The 17,320-nt window shown below is 40.4% G+C and overlaps 1 protein-coding gene across 1 annotated transcript in view; it reads left to right on the forward strand.

Moving 5' to 3' along the window:
* Window positions 1–2,287: 2,287 nt before the first annotated feature.
* Window positions 2,288–17,320, forward strand: part of ZMYM1 (zinc finger MYM-type containing 1) — a 28,006-nt gene continuing 12,973 nt past the window's right edge. Inside the window, 6 exon segments of the mRNA XM_032636256.1 lie at window positions 2,288–2,339; window positions 3,005–3,049; window positions 14,040–14,209; window positions 15,331–15,403; window positions 15,607–15,730; window positions 15,732–15,856. Coding sequence (XP_032492147.1) covers window positions 15,653–15,730; window positions 15,732–15,856 — 203 coding nt within the window. The 5' untranslated portion in view covers window positions 2,288–2,339; window positions 3,005–3,049; window positions 14,040–14,209; window positions 15,331–15,403; window positions 15,607–15,652.

Consider the following 17,320-nt stretch of genomic DNA (forward strand, 5'->3'; position numbering starts at 1 on the left):
GAGGTATGTATAGGTCCCATGGTGGGTCTTACTCGCCACCAAAGCATCATGGAATCTCTGCAGCTATTAGCTCAGTAGTCCAGACTGGTTACATCAGAGATAACCATTGCCCCAGTCTGCAGGTTCTCATCAGGACCAGTGGCTTGATCATGAGTATCTTCGGCAAGGATGTAACTCCTTATTCTCAGGGTCCAGCACTCTCCCCATAATGCGGTTGAAGAACATGTTGCAGGTCCCCTAAAATCACAGAACTATAGACCTTCATCCTCTTCCTGTAATTCTGAAATCTTTTCTTCCTTGGTTTCCTCTAAGGCATGTCTCCGCCTCCTGTCTCCCCAAACAACTCTCTCTCTCTCTCCCTCCCTCCCTGGATAATTTCTTACTCTTTTCAGTCAGACTGAATTTTCACAAAACACGAGACCAGCTCTTGACTTCCAACAGCTTCTGCTTTTGGTCCTACTAAAATCCCTGAGATAATGATGCAAGGGAGGAAAAGTGTACAACAAATAACACAAATTAATATCTCAAAAATTAGATAACTGGGGCTTCCCTGGTGGCGCAGTGGTTGAGAGTCTGCCTGCAGATGCAGGGGACACGGGTTTGTGCCCCGGTCCGGGAAGATCCCACATGCCTTGGAGCGGCTAGGTCCGTGAGCCACGGCCGCTGAGCCTGCACGTCTGGAGCCTGTGAGCTGCAATGGGAGAGGCCACAACACTGAGAGGCCCACGTACTGCAAAAAAAAAAAAAAAAAAAAATTAGATAACTGCCCCATGAACAAGCAGTTTGCACACCCGATGGAAGTCCTCACCCAGAACGAGGATTCAATTTTTTTTATAGTGTTTTTTTTCTTTTTCCTCAGTCCTGTTATCAGAATCAGGGTATGCACTCACTGCTCCAGTTCTCTTAAAGTTTCTACACAAAAGGTAAGGCTTGTCTCATGGATATTTTTTTACTCGTAAGAGTCATTCATTAGAAAACAGGAGCCTATACATCTTATAGCTCAACTGCTTTATCTTGCTGAGTGAGACAAACTTTATGAACCTAGAAAGTAAAACACATTTATTGTTAGGAATTGCTCATGAGTACATTTATTAAAAGACAGGATTTTGTGGACTTCCCTGGTGGCACAGTGGTTAAGAATCTGCCTGCCAATGCAGGGGATAGGGGTCCCATCCCTGGTCTGGGAGGATCCCACATGCCACAGAACAACTAAGCCCATGCACCACAACTACTAAGCCTGCGGTCTAGAGCCCGCAAGCCACAACTACTGACGCCCGCGCTCCATAACTACTGAAGCCCATGCACCTAGAGCCCGTGCTCCGCAACAAGAGAAGCCATCACGAGAAGCCCGCGAGTAGCCTCTGCTCGCCACAACTGGAGAACGCCCATGCGCAGCAATGAAGACCCAACGCAGCCAAAAATAAATAAATAAATTTATTTTAAAAAAAGACAGGACTTTGTACTGCAAGTGACAGAAAACCAAGTCAACATAGGTTAAGTACAAAAGAAAACCTAGGGCTTCCCTGGTGGCACAGTGGTTGAGAGTCCGCCTGCCGGTGCAGGCGACACGGGTTCGCGCCCTGGTCCGGGAAGATCCCACATGCCGCGGAGCGGCTGGGCCTGTGAGCCATGGCCACTGAGCCTGCGCGTCCAGAGCCTGTGCTCCGCAATGGGAGAGGCCACAACAGCGAGAGGCCCGCGTTACAGCAAAAAAAAAAAAAAAAACCTAATGTCTCACATAATTTGAAAGTTCAAGAGTTGGACCATCTGGGGCGTCCCTGGTGGCGCAGTGGTTAAGAATCCGCCTGCCAACGCAGGGGACAGGGTTCGAGCCCTGGTCCGGAAGATCCCACATGCCTCGGAGCAACTTAGCCCGTGTGCACAACTACTGAGCTCTGCACTCTAGAGCCCCCCAAGCCACAACTACTAAAGCCCGTGTGCCCCAACAAAGAGAAGCCACCACAATGAGAAGCCTGCTCGCTGCAACTAGAGAAATCCTCTGTGCGCAGCAATGAAGACCCAACACAGCCAAAAACACAGCAAATAAATTAATTTATTTTAAAAAATAAAAAAGAAATGTCCAAATCTGGCTGCCACCTATAATAGATAGGGCTTCAGGGCTAAATCCTAGTCCCTAGTCAGGGATCTGAACAGCCCCCTCACCCACCCCCAAGGTTGCCTTTTCCTATTGACGGAAAAGTGGCCCAGAGCCTGGGTAGGCGGGGGTGGGCGGCGGATGCACTGCGCATGCTCGGCCGCAGAGAACGACGGGGAGGGGTGGGCCTGCGCGACCGTTTCCCGTTGAAGTTCTTTTGAGAAACGTAGCGCGGCGACCGTCGGTGAGAGAAATTAGTAAGCCTCCTTAAGCGCTTGTAGTGTCGGTCTTTATTTCTGTGCTTTACCAGAGACGGGCGGCGAGTTTTGGCCAGTCGGAGGAAGGATGAAATGTCTGGGAGGGCCGGGGTTCTAGGGACCTCAGCCCTGCGTGCGGATTGCCGCCATGTGGGGGCGGGAATTCGGGGTCAGGCCCCTGGATAGTGTTTTGTCGTCTCCTTTAACCTAGTCCGCAGAGAGTCGGGGCGTTTTGCCCCCCCTCCGACCCCCCCCGCCAGCTTCCTGCGTTTCTCACCGCCTACTCTGCCTCCTGCGCCGTAACTGCCTTCAGCCTTCGGTCTTTCTCCATGGCCTCCGTTTCTAAAACATTATTTTGATCCCACCTGTGGCTCTCCCTCGTTAAGCAGTGATTTTTTTTTCAAACTGAAAAAAAAATCATGGAACTCCTTTTGCAAATAGAGTTGTACATGGGATCTTAAATAAAAGGTATTTTTAAATTATTATAAATGTTTGGCTCGTCATGAAATGGGACTTGAAATTTTGATTAGATGAAGGTACAGTTCTTTGTCATTTTATGTTAGTATTTTGCTTTTGTGTACAAGATTGAATCGAAAGTATCTTGATTGCATGGACTAATGTTTACAAACGGTGACTTTTTTAACTTTCTCAGGTTGCAATCTCATCATACTTTTAAATTAGACTGACTGGAAAGTAGGTAAGTGGAGAATTTTCTCTTTAAGTGTTGAATCACTGATAACATCTGACGATAGCTTGTATTCCTCATCACAAATATATAAGACAAGAAGCCCCTGAAATTTATAACAAGAACTACATTTAGTCCTAACACTTTGCACATTTAACTCTCTAGGTTGAGGCAAGAGTATTAGTTTAAAGGAGTAGATGCCCTTGCTAAAACAGTAAATTCACTTCTAGGATTTTCTGTGAGTGGACATATACAGTCAGAACCCAAAAGTGTAAGTTCAAAGCTGTAAACTCTCATCAATGACACAGCTACAAGGCATTGAATTATATTCACCCTGATGGCAGGAAAGCTATTTTTCTGAATATCTCTGTTAATCTAGCACAAATTTAATGCTTTGAAGGTCACCAAAATACTTCACATTTGGTATGTAACACAGTTAAGTGTATCTCATAATTTTATTAGTTTTTTTAAAGTAAATTTTTACTTAAAGAAATATGAAGTGTTTGCTGAACCCCAAAAGCTACTGATGTACAAGACTTAAGTTCAAGGTTTTGGGTATTTAAGGACTTTCCGGATATGAACCACATCTGCTTTTCCAACTTCATTTCCTTCCACTAGCACTCTTGCATTTTATCTTCATCAATAACTCCACTTCTTATAGTTCCCATATATTTGTGTTTTTCCACATACTGTCCCTATATCTGGAATATCCCCCGTGATTGCTTCATAGACACCTACTTGAAAACCTAGCTCAAATATAACCTTCTAAGACTTCTTTGACCATCTTCTCCTACGTCATTCTGCTTTGTACCTCATGTATGCTTACATTGTGCTAGGCAGAGTGTTATGAGAGTCTGCACATGGTAATTATCTCTATAACCCCAGCACCTATGCACTTCATCAGTAGTGGTTCCCCATTGCCTACAGAACTAAAAGTGGACATTTTAGTTTGGTTTGAGAAGCGTTTAGCCTTCTGCCTCCAGTCTTCCTATCATTCCAGTAAAAGAGCTTGCAGAACTCAACGAATAAAACAAATCTTTGGAAAGTGTAATGCGTAAAGAAGTAGCTGTAATGCAAAGAAATAAGAGTATACCTGCTTCTGGACTCTTACATTACTCATTTTTGCTTGTGTCCATACCATACCATCTTAACTACTGTAGCTTTTTAGTAAGTCCTCAAATTTTTTTCTTTTTTGAGATTGTAGTGCCTATTCAAGGTTGTGTATACATTTTATGTACATTATGGTCATCTTGCAGGTTCAACAAAAACTGGGATTTTGATCTGTAGCTCAGTTTGTGGAAAACTGACTTAATATTGAGTCAATCGCTGTCTCTCTCCATTTATTTAGATCATACTTTATTTCTCTCAGCATTGTTTTGTTTTCAGTCTAGAGATCTTGACGTATTTCTTTAGATTTATTCCAATATTTGATGTTTTATGACACTATAGAAAATAGTTATTTTAAATTTTTAAATTTCTAATTGTTCTACTACAAAGAAATATAATTGATTTTTTTAATATTGACCTTGCTAAATTTACTTAATAATTTCAGTAGTTATTTGGAAATCCTTTGATTTTCTATGTACACAATACGTCATCTATAAGTAATGATGATTTTAATTTTTTTTTTTTTTTCTTGCGGTACACGGGCTTCTCACTGTTGTGGCCTCTCCCGTTGCGGAGCACAAGTTCTGGATGCGCAGGCTCAGCGGCCATGGCTTATGGGCCTAGCCACTCCGCGGCATGTGGGATCTTCCCGGACCAGGGCACGAACCCGTGTCCCCTGCATCGGCAGGCAGACTCTCAACCACTGTACCACCAGGGAAGCCCTCACTTTTATTTTTGAAGGATGTTTTTACTGACTATAGAATTTTAGATAGATTTTTTCCCCCCAGCATTTTAAAGTTATTCCATTGGCCTCTGGCCTTCATTGTTTCTGACAAGACAGCCTTCATTCTTATTTTTGTTACCCTGTATGTTAACGTCCTTTTTTTCTAGCTGCCTTTTAAGATTTTCTTTTTATCTTTGGTTTTCACCAGTGTGACTATGATGTGCAGAGTTGTCTTTTCCTTATGTTTATCTTATTTTTATTCACAGAACTTCTTGAATTCGTGTGGTTTGAAATTTTTGTTCATTTTCGGGAAATTGTCCAGCCAGTATTTCTTTAAATGTTGCTCCTGTTTGATTGCCTGTTTTCTCTTATTCTCAGGCTCAGTTTACATGTGTGTCAGACCATTTTGCTATTTCCCACATGTTGCTTACATTATTTGTATCCTTTTATGTATCAGTCTGACTACTTTCTACTAACCTGTCTTCTAGTTCACTAATTTGATATTAAATTCATCTGTTGAATTCTTAATTTCCCTATTTTACTTTCCAATTCTCAAATTCCCACGATTTTTAAAAAAATTGAATTCCAGGATTCTGCTGAACTTTTCCATCTTTTTCTGTATTTTCTTAAACACATCAAAGTTCTTGCCTACTAACATCAGTATGAGCCACACTGTGGGTCTGTTTCTGTTGTCTTTTTTCCCCTTGGTTTTTAGTTTTGTTTTGTTTGATTATTTATTTGGTTGCGCTGGGTCTTAGTTGTGGCAGGCGGGCTCCCTAGTTGGGGCATGCAAACTCTTGGTTGCAGTATGCGAACTCTTAGTTGTGACATGCATGTGTGATCTAGTTCCCTGACCAGGGATTGAATCCGGGCCCCCTGCATTAGGAGCACGGAGTCTTAACCACTGCGCCACCAGGGAAGTCCCTCCAGTTTTGTTTGTTGGGGGGTTGGGGGGAGTTTGCTCATACATTTTTATTCTGGGCATTGTGGGTGAAAATTTTGAAAGACTCCTCCAGAGAGGACTGCAGTTCATTTAGGTGTGCAAATAGTACTAGCAGATTACATTGATCTTGTTGAGGGATTCTGTTAGGCATTAATTAGGGCTGATCTATTTAGGTTTGCCCTTTTTTCTAGGAAGTAGTCTTTTCTCCTGGGTTGTGGCCCTTACTCTTAGGGCTTGGCCTCCTGGAGTCTCAACTGAAAGTCCACATCTTTACCAAGTCCCCTCTTCCTTATCTGGGCTTAAATTTCAACTGTTCTTAGCTTTGCAAAGCTACTGTAATCTCTTTTAGCCTCCCAACTGCTGTTTTCTGCTAGGTTTTTTGGAGTCTTGCTCTGTAGATGTGCAGTTTAAGGGTTAGCTAATAAGTGGAGATGGGGAATATTTGTGTGCAAATTTGGGGGCTTATTTCTCTGAGGTTCTTTCCTCCCAGATTGTGCCTCTTGAGTTTCAGCTACTTAGGCACCCAGAACTCCTATCTCTGTAGCTCACTATGCTGCTATTCTCTGCTTGGGCATTTTCCTTTATCCTGGAAGGTGCCCTCAGAGGTAAAGCCTGTTAATTTTTTTTTTTTTTTTGCGGTAAGCGGGCCTCTCACTGTTGCGGCCTCTTCCGTTGCGGAGCACAGGCTCCGGACGCCAGGCCCAGCGGCCATGGCTCACGGGCCCAGCCGCTCCGCGGCATGTGGGATCCTGCTGGACCAGGGCACGAACCCGCGTCCCCTGCATCGGCAGGCGGACCCCCAACCACTGCGCCACCAGGGAAGCCCAAGCCTGTTAATTTTATAATTGTTTCCAGTGGAAGAATTTAGCATACTAAAAGCTATTCTGTTATACCTAGATTTATCTTATCTAGGCATATCTTATTTTTAATTCTTGCCAATTTGATAAAATCTAGAGCTGAGTTGGTTTAGAAGCTGAGTAGAATTTGAATAGGCAGAAATGACTTTGCAAGTAGAACAGTAAGAGCACAAGTGTAGTGGGGAGGGAAATTCTCTCTTTCTTAGATTGACAATTAATTAATCTTTCATCCACAGGTTTATGTATGCAATATTGTACTAATTTTCCAGGAGGAAAGTGTATACATTCCGTCTGGAGGTCTGTCTGTGTGTCTAGAAGTAACTGCTAATAGCTTGCCATTTCTTTGCAGTCTCAAGGGTTTTTGTTTGTTTTATTGAAGTATAGTTGATTTAAAATATTGTGTTAGTTTCAGGTGTACAGCAGAGTGATTCACTTATATATATATTTCTTCAGATTATTTTCCATTATAGGTTATTACAACATATTGAATATATATATATATTTACTGTGCTATACAGTAAATCCTTGTTGCTTAGCTATTTTATGTATAGAGGTTTGTATTACTTAATCCCATACCCCTAATTTATCCCTCCCCCTTCCCTTTCCTTTTGGTAACTGTAAGTTTGTTTTCTGTGTCTGTTTGTTTCTATTTTGTGTATAGACTTATTTGTATTATTTTTTAGATTCCACATATAAGTGATATCATACAATATTTGTCTTTGAGTGACTTACTTCACTTAGTATGATATTCTCTGGGTCCATCCTTGTTGCTGCAAATGGCAATGTTTCATTCTCTTTTATGGCTTAATAATATTCCATTGTATATATATACCAATCTTCTTAACCCAGCCATCTGTTAATGGGCACTTGGGTTGTTTCTATATCTTGGCTATTGTAAATAGTGCTGCTATGAACATTGGGGTGCATGTATGTTTTTGAATCAGAGTTTTCATCTTTTCCTGATATATGCCTGGAAGTGGAATTGCTGGATCACATGGTAGCTCTATTTTTAGCGTTTTTTTAAAATTTATTTATTTATTTATTTAATTTATTTTTCACTGTGTTGGGTCTTTGTTGCTGTGCGCCGGCTTTCTCTAGTGGCAGCAAGCGGGGACTACTTTTCGTTGAGGGCGCAGGCTTCTCGTTGTGGTGGCTCCTCTTGTTGAGGAGCACAGGCTCTAGGCGCGCGAGCTTCAGTAGTTGTGGCTCACAGGTTCAGTAGTTGTGGTTCGTGGGCTCTACGAGTGCAGACTCAGTAGTTGTGGTGCATGGGCTTAATTGCTCCGTGGCATGTGGGATCTTCCCGGACCATGCCTCAAACCTGTGTCCCCTGCATTGGCAAGCGGATTCTTAACCACTGCACCACCAGGGAAGCCCTATTTTTAGTTTTTTAAGGAACTTCCATACTGTTCTCCATAGTGCCTGCACCAATTTACATTCCCACTAAAGTGTAGGAGAGTTCCCTTTTCTCCACACCCTGTCCTGCATTTATTATTTGTAGACTTTTTGATGATAGCCATTCTGACTGGTGTGAGGTTATACCTTATTGTAGTTTTGATTTGCATTTCTCTAATAACGTTGAGCATCTTTTCATATGCCTGTTGGCTATCTGTATGTCTTCTTTGGAGAAATGTCTATTTAGGTCTTCTGCCCATTCTTTGATTGGGTTGTTTGGGGTTTTTGATATTGAGTTGTATGACCTGATTTTATATGTTGTAAGTTAAGGCCTTGTCGGTCACATCATTTGCAAATATTTTCTCCCATTCTGTAGGTTGTCTTTGTTTTGTTGATTGTTTCCTCTGCTGTGCCAAAGCTTTTGATGAGGTCCCGTTTATTTTTGCTTTTATTTGTTTTGCCTTGGGAGACTGATCTAAGAAAATACTGTTACGATTTATGTCAGAAAATGTTTTGCCTTTGTTCCTTTCTAGGAGTTTTATGGCATCTTATATTTAGGTCTTTAAACCATTTTGAGTTTATTTTTGTATGTGGTGTGAGGGAGTGTTCTAATTTCATTGATTTACGTGTAACTGTCCAGCTTTCCCAACACCAGTTGCTGAAAAGACTGTCTTTTCTCCATTGTATTTTCTTGCCTCCTTCGTCATAAATTAATTGACCATAGGTGTGTGGGTTTATTTCTGGGCTCTCTATTATGTTCCGTTGATCTGTATGTCTGTTTTTGTGCCAATACCATGCTGTTTTGATAACTATAGATTTGTAGTATAGTCTGAAATCTGGAAGCATTTATGCCTCTGGCTTTGTTCTTTGTCTTTTATGGTTCCCTATAAATTTTAGGATTATTTGTTCTACTTCTGTGAAAAGTGTCATGGGTGTTTTGATAGGGATTACATTAAATCTGTAGATTGCTTTAGGTTGTATGGCCATTTTAACAATATTAATTCTTCCAATCTAAGAGTATGGGATATCTTTCCATTTCTTTGAATCATGTTCAGTTTCTTTTATCAATGTTATGTCGTTTTCAGTGTATTGGTCTTTTATTTCCTAGTATAAATTTATTCCTTAAGGTTTTATGGGAGTTTCTAACATGATTTTGAATGAGATTTTTTTTTTTAACTTTCTCTTTCTGATAATCATGTTTTCCTTTAAAAACATGTGAATTTTGTTTTCTGCTCCATGATATATCCCTCTTTGGTTTAAATTAAAATGTTTTAAATTACTTATTACCAAGTAGTACTAACTAGCAGAAAGATATTTATCCTGTGACGGCTAATAGTCTCCAACATATATAGTTTAGCCCCAGTTCGGGCAGATGGGTGCGACTATGTTAAAAAGAGGTCTCTAGGATTTATTTTACCCCTTTGTTCATTGTATTGAAAAAGGAAGTAATGAATTTGTTATTCGTATATGTCTTTTGCTCTTTTTGGTTTTTTAGTAGCTAAAGAAATGTTATATACCATTTTCCTCTACCTCAGAAGTATATATATATTTTTTAATATTTAACTGCTCTGCCTTTTTTTATACTTTATTTATTTATTTATTTATTTATTTGGCTGTGCCAAGTGTTAGTTGCAGCACGCAGGATCTTCATTGCCGGGTGCAGGATCTTCACTGTGTGGCCTGCGGGATCTTTTAGTTGTGGCACTTGGGATGTTTAGTTGCAGCATGCGAACTCTTAGTTGCAGCATGTGAACTCTTAGTTGTGGCATGTGGGATCTAGTTTCCTGACCATGGATCCAGCCCAGCCCCTTGCATTGGGAGTGCAGTCTTAGCCACTGGACCACCAGGGAAGTCCCAGAAATGTATTTTAGATTAATTACACTTTCAGGGTACTTTCTATTCTTTGCCTATGTGTTGACTGACATGTATGAAGGGATTCCTAGATGTTTTATTTTTAATTGATCTTTAGACTTAACATAGCATATTTACTTTCAGATGAAGGGAATATACAATCTAGTAGTTAATTTCCAGTGAGTTTTGCTTTGCTGGTTGTATGTAACACTCAGATGGGTTGAGCAGAGACTCTATGAGCTTTTATTGCACTTCACAGTTAGGCCTTATTTAATTTTCTGCCTTGGGATAGAAGTATCAACTACAAATTAGCACTTGCCGTTGGCACTTGCCAACTACCTCTACAAGGATTAAATCATGTGCTGCTGCAGCTGCTGACTTTCAACACCCCCTGAAAGGAGTTCAGGGTGGAGAGCAGAAATGAGGCACTCTGCGCTCTGGGAAAAACTGGCAGAACAGGTCTTCAGATAGTTAGATATTTTCAGGAGCCGATTTTATGAGCCCAATTCTTGTTATCTCCTCATATCTAGAAAAGCACTAAAATCCTTCATGGTGATGACTGCTCCTCTGACCAGCAGAAATATACTCCCCCTTCAGCAAAGTCACATATATACTGACCTTCCCCCCTACCTCTTTGGAGCAGTTTCTCAGAGCTATCTGAAATGCTGTCTCCCTGTCCTCATTTTGCCCCAAATAAAACTTAACTCGCAACTCTTACGTTGTGCATTTTTTAAGTCTACAGGAGCTTTCAGTAAGAGCTGAGTTAAAGATCAGTGAATTGAGTGGCGGAGTCCCAACCTCAAAAATAAAAGACAATTACAGAACTTCAGGGTTTTCAATGTACTAACTCAGAATAAAACCACAGACCTGGAGTTACTCCAGTAAGAACTTTATCTTAACCATATCTGTTTTACTTATCTCCTACCCTCCATAATCATTAGTTGTAAAGCCCTTTTTTTTAAAAGAGTATCCTTTTCTCTTGGAGGTGATGTAAGAGGAATCCAGGAGACTTGTCCTCTGCAGCCAAGTTAGGATTGCAGGAAGGGAAAGAGTTCCAAAGGATTTAGAATTGGAGGTGGCAGCTACAAGAAAAATGGAAAATAGACTTCAGTTAAGGAAAAAGAAGAACACAAGGAACCAGTCTGTCCTTGAGAGAAGAGACCTTGGAGCTGAACAGTTGTTACCTGAAAACTGGGTTTGCCCCTTGGTGGGCGTCAAGCCAGTAGATGCAACCAAGCCAAAGATCTGGAGAAGGAAGGATTTATTTATTATTACTTGCAGCAAATAAGGAGAACACTGGGGATCTTTACCAAAACAGTATCTCCCCAACAGCAAAATTGGGGAAGTTTTAAGCTAAGGGTACATGCCTGTTCACGAAGGGACTTGAGCAGAGGAGAATTCAGCATAGAATTGGGGGAAAGGTCGACAGAGTCCAAGCTTTAGTTGAATGAAGTCTGGAGGCTCAGCATCATCTTTCCATCCTCCACCTGGGTGGGAGCCTTAGCTCTTGCAGAACTGAAAGATATATTGTTATTCCCTTGAGGAACCAGGACCCTTGCCCCAAGGCTGCACTGTTGTTTCTTGACTGCTCCTCCCTTGTTTCTGCATTCCCTCAAGATCATTAATTACTGAGACCTGTTCAAGGCCAAGCATTGAGGCCAGGCTTAGATCACAAAATGGCTTAGGCCAAAATGGGTTCTCTTATGTCAGGAAAGCCATTCCTGGTTCTCTTTCTCCAGGGACCCCCTGAGCTATCTGCTTACACAATCCAAGGTTCCTGTAGTTCCTCAAAAGTTATAAAATGGAATTCTTTTTTAAGCTTGAATGCACAGCAATCTTTTATATTGATTTTGGATTTTAGCTATTGTTTGGGGGGGTTTTTTGCAGGTTTTTTTTTTTGTTTGGCTGTATTGGGTCTTCATTGCGCGCAGGCTTTCTCTAGTTGAGGCGGGGTTTACTCTTCGTTGTGGTGCGTGGGCTTCTCATTGTGGTGGCTTCTCTTTGTTGCGGAGCACGGGCTCTAGGCACACACGTTTCGGTAGTTGTGGCACATGAGCTCAGTAGTTGTGGCGCACGGGCTTAGTTGCTCTGCAGCATGTGGTATCTTCCCAGACCAGGGCTCGAACCCGTGTCCCCTGCATTGGCAGGTGGATTCTTAACCACTGAGCCACCAGGGAAGTCCTTAGCTGTTGTTTAAAAAGAAAAAAAACAAAATTCAACCCAGTAAATTTGAAGATCTAACTGACCTCATTCATGAATCTGGCAGTATCCCATCTAGTAAATAGCAGGGCACTCAAGGAACTGTACAAGATGGAACGTTTTTATAGGCAGAAAGAGGGTAGGACAAGAAAGCTAAAAGAGCGGACTAGTTTAGACAGGGTCACCTTCCCTTAGGGGAAAGCAGGGGGTCTTGGGCAGATTACCTCACTAATGCTGACCAGGAAATTAAACTGATTGGCTTAAAATTCCACTCCTTGGAGAGGCTGAAACTACAGTTCTGTTAGGAATTATCAATAAGTCTTGGCGGGGCTTAGCACAGTTAAGGCCAGCTTGGGCTTGTTGTTTCTTCTTAACACTATTTACCAAAAAGGAATCCGTTGATGGGGGGGGGCATTAAGTATAATGGGGAAGTAGCTTCAAGACATAATTAGAAGGTATATTTGATCTAATTTGGTGATTAGATGTGGGAGAAGAGGCATTTAGGACTGTCCCTAGATTTCTGGCTTGGGAAATTGAGTATATACCATAGTGTCATTTCCCAAGAAAGGGAACATATGTAAAGCAGGTTTATGTGGATAATATAAGAATATGATTTTAAATCTCCTGGACTTGAGGGACCTGTAGAACATACAAGTGGAGATATTTAATAGGCAATTGGGTATATGGGCTAGAGCTCAGGTATGTAGGGGAAAAATAGCCTATAGATGATAGTTGAATCCCAGGTTGTGCCCATAGAGCAAGCAAGAAGAGTCCTGAGGAATTGTGCTTTGGAGGAACACAGATATTCAGAAGCAGGTGAAATAAATGTTTGAGAAAAAGACTGGCAAAGAGGTAGGAGGAGAGATAGGTCTTGGAGTCTTAAGAGTCAAGGAAGGAGAGGGACTTCCCTGGTGGTCCATTGGTCGCCTTCCAATGCACGAGACATGGGTTGGATCCCTGGTTGGGGAACTAAGATACCACGTGCTGCGGGGCAATTAAGCTCATGCACCACAAGTACTGAGCTTGTGCACCTCAAGGAGAGAGACCGCGTGCCACAAACTACAGAGCCCATGTGCTCTGGAGCCTGTGCGCCACAACAAAGAGCCCACACCGCAATGAAAGATCCTGCAGCCTCAACAAAGACCCCTGCATGCTGCAACTAAGACCCGACGCAGCCAAACAAATAAAGAAAATAAATAAAAGAAATCCTTCGCCTTTTAAAAAAAAGAAAAGTCAAGGAAGGAGAGAATTGCAAAGATAAGTGAAGGAACAGTCAGAGGGAGGGCAGTAGCTTTAGAAATTTTTGAATGTATTTAAATGATTCTATGAGAGAAACCAATAAGGAGGGGAAGAGGCGACCTGAGGGAATAGAAATAGAGACTAGTTTCTATGCAAGAAAAAAGCATAAAGGTTTATCTACTGGAGAAGGCAGAAAGCAAAGCTATATTGGGGAGTAATGGATGAGGGAAGGAAGCTAGTGTTGTGAAAGAACATTTTGTGCTTCCAGAAAATTACTATATTTGAAGGGACTAATGTTTAAAAATCAGATTCTTGAGATTTCCCTGGTGGTGCAGTGGTTAAGAATCCACCTGCCAATGCAGGGGACACGGATTCAAGCCCTGGTCCAGAAAGATACCACATGCTGCAGAGCCAACTAAGCCAGTGCGCCACAACTACAGAGCCTGCTCTCTAGAGCCCTCAAGCCACAACTACTGAGCTCGCACACCACAACTACTGAAGCCCGCACGCCTAGAGCCCGTGATGTGCAACAAGAGAAGCCACCACAACGAGAAGCCCGCACACCACAACGAAGAGTAGCCCCCGCTCGCCGCAACTAGAGAGAAAGCCTGCGTGCAGCAGCAAAGACCCAACGCAGCCAAAATAAAATTAAAATCAGACTCTTTATCAGTTCATATTTTATTTTAGGAATCTGGATACTGTTCTCCAAGAAAAAACCCATTAGTTTGGAACTGGAGGATTTCTTTGCATCAGATAGTAAGATGAAAGAATCAACAACAGATGGTGAATGTGACAAGGCAGTGGCACCACAACTGAAGAGGCTAGATGAAATTAAGGCAGAACCTGACAATGCTCAGGTAAATATTTTACCTTATTTTCTATTTTCTAGAGTAGCATTTAATTATAAATTTTAGTTATGCAGGTGCTGGTTTATCAGTTGAAAATCTTAATTCCTTCCCCAAAGCAGTTGACCAAGTAACAACAGGGTGTGCAGTAAGTGCTGTAGTGAGCATATGCAAGAATATGAGAGAAGGTTGGACTGTTTGGAAGTGGGTTTTTGGGGGTTGATAAAAGGATTGCTTAGGGTATTATGGGCCTAACTGAGATTAACACATTTTTGTTTTCATTTTTCTTAACTTGAAACAATACAAATAATTACTTATATGTTTTTATGCTGCTGTCTCTATTAAGTAGTAGAATTATTTAGTACATTTTAAATTCTTAGAATTTTTCTTTATTATTTGTTTATCCAAATTAGTTTCATATTTATCCTTAAACTTCTTTAAACATGTCAAATGCTAAAGAACCTATAAAGGAAAAACTGAATCAAGCTGTGAGTGTTTTGTAAGTAGGGCCAAATTTCCTTAGAATGTTTATATATGAACCAGCTGAAATTTATAGTGAAATGAAAAGTAATTTCATTTTTAATTAATTTCTAGTATTCTGTTTAGAAATAGCTAAAGTAAATCAATACCAAGTAAGGATATGACTCCCATTGAGTTGGTGACAATGGGAATATTGTCCATGCTAGGAAGTACTCCGTTGCTCCTTCAGCCCGTGGACATTCAAAGACATAGATCAAGTTTAGGTAGATTGCCTGCTGCTCTGAAAAAAATCCTCCCCCCTCGTTAGACTCATTCAGCCTAACCTAACAATTTTTGTGTTTAAGGACTTTATGAAGACAATTAGCTATTGGTGATCAGAACAAGAAGGGAAAATAGGTATCATTGAGTATGTCTACTCTCTTTTTGTAGTAGCTAGTGAGGGACTGTGTTAACAAAACTTATAAAGTCATATCTAGGTACAGTAGGAAATATTGTAGTAATTGATGGGTGTTATCAGCCAAAGGTCACCAAAAGGGTAGTGCTTACTTACGTACCATGGTTCAATTCAATTATGCAATTCACTGAACAGACTTGAGCATAAATATATCATTTTCTATGATTGGTCGTTTTCATTATTTTTCAACTCTTTTTAGGAGTATTGTCAAGCCCAAACAGCCCAAAACTCAGGAGAATGACCTGAAAATAACACTACGTTTTCAGACAATGGTAATAGAATTACTTAAGTTAATCATATTTATTCTGACCAATGTGATAGGCCAGTTTATTCTGCTTTTTTAGAATGCCTTTGAATAGTGCATTGATTGTTTTGGGTTTCAAGTCCAAGAGAAGTAACCTCTATGAGATAATGGAAGAATGCATGCTTAATTTATGTAAATACTATTTTTTTCCTTCCTGTTTTGTGTTTATAGCTTTCTCCGATGACTACAGCATTCAGCTTTCTCTGCATCATCTGGCATGAATAAGATGCTTCCCTCAGTTTCAACCACAGCTATTCAGGTTTCCTGTTCTGGCTGTAAAAAAATTCTTCAAAAGGGGGCAAACTGCTTATCAGAGGAAAGGGTCTACTCAGCTTTTCTGTTCCACACCATGCATCACTGAATACATTTCATCTCTCAATTCACCAGCTCTTCCGAAGAGAACTTGTTCAAACTGCTCAAAGTATATAATTTTAAATTATGGCCCCTTTTACTTCCCTACATAGATCTTGATCAGAATCTTGGTTGTAATTTTCTGCGTGGTTTTTTTTTTTTTTTTCTGAAGAAGTAATCACCTTGGTTTAGGTAAAAGAAGCTACTTCTGCTTTTAGTTCCTCTAATAGATTCTTCAGAATAGTTTTTTTTATCAAGCGATTTCCAGAAATTAAAATGATAGGAGCTGTGTTTCTCTTCACCTTTAAATAATGACTTCTGAAACTTATTTTCCTATTCTTTTCATTTGAAAATTCTCTGTAAGTGGGGTTATTGCGTGCCCTTTATATTTTATCATTTAACTGTATAGTGAGCAACCTACTAAAAATTTAATCATATAACAGTTATTTTTTGACCTTCCAAGGGTGTAAAGTTATTTAATGTTTCTCTTGTAATGGCAAGTGAAGTGTAATTGTTTTGAAAATTGAATAGCCTTAGGTAAACATAGATGTATGTATGTAATCTTTTTACGTTTTCTGTGAACTATTATTGGGGTCTTTTTTGCTAATGTTTTTACATATGTAAAGCAATTTAGATGAGAAGAAGGGAGGTAGTAGTGATTTCATAATGTCCAGAACTTTGAACACTACACTAAGATGTCTAAAGGATCAGTGCTTTGAGAGTCCCATAGTATTATAATTCTGGTTTGTTAGCACTCATTAAATGCTAGTGTTAAGTTTAAATGTCTTTGTTTCAGAACAAGAAAACGCATAGGCTACCAATTTTGCCAGTAAATATAAATTCCTTTCAGATAATATCTTGTTTTGGAATCAGATTGCCACAATTTGAATCTTGCTTCCTCAATTTACATTTTGCTACTCTATGTGATCCCTGAGCAGCTATACAGCATCATCATTTGGGAGCTTGTTAAAAATGCAGAATCTCAGGTGTCACCCAGGCCTATTGAATCAGAACTACATTTATCCCCAAATGATTCATATACGTGCTAAAGTTCGAAAAGCATTGAGAACTTCTTTTTTAGTATTCCCATCTATTTTGTTAAATGTACGTAAGAATTTTGATCATTAAATAATATATTTAAGTGATCAGAATAATATTTGCATGTAATAAGAACCCAGTAAATGTTGGCTGTCACTATTATTCTCTTAACAAACTCACATACCCTTTATACTGGTTGCTTCAGCTCCTCATTTGGCTGCTGCTTCAGGAGTTAACCTTTGCTTCAATTCTTCCTCCCCAGAACTCTACTTACCTTTCTTTTGTGCTTTGTAAACCCTTTAACACTATACTTTGTCCTTTTTCTTTTTTGCTGTGCGCTGTATGGCACTCTCTTCAGCATGCTTTCTTTCTCTGCAGAGCCATAAAACTGGAAGGGACCTTAGAGATCATCCAGTCCAAATATTTTCTTTTGGTTTTGAGGAAACTGAGGCTCTGAGAAGTTAAAGTATCATGTTGCTGTGTTTGGCGTTTACCC

Source organism: Phocoena sinus, chromosome 1 (genome assembly GCF_008692025.1).
Source record: "Phocoena sinus isolate mPhoSin1 chromosome 1, mPhoSin1.pri, whole genome shotgun sequence".
NCBI lineage: Eukaryota > Metazoa > Chordata > Mammalia > Artiodactyla > Phocoenidae > Phocoena > Phocoena sinus.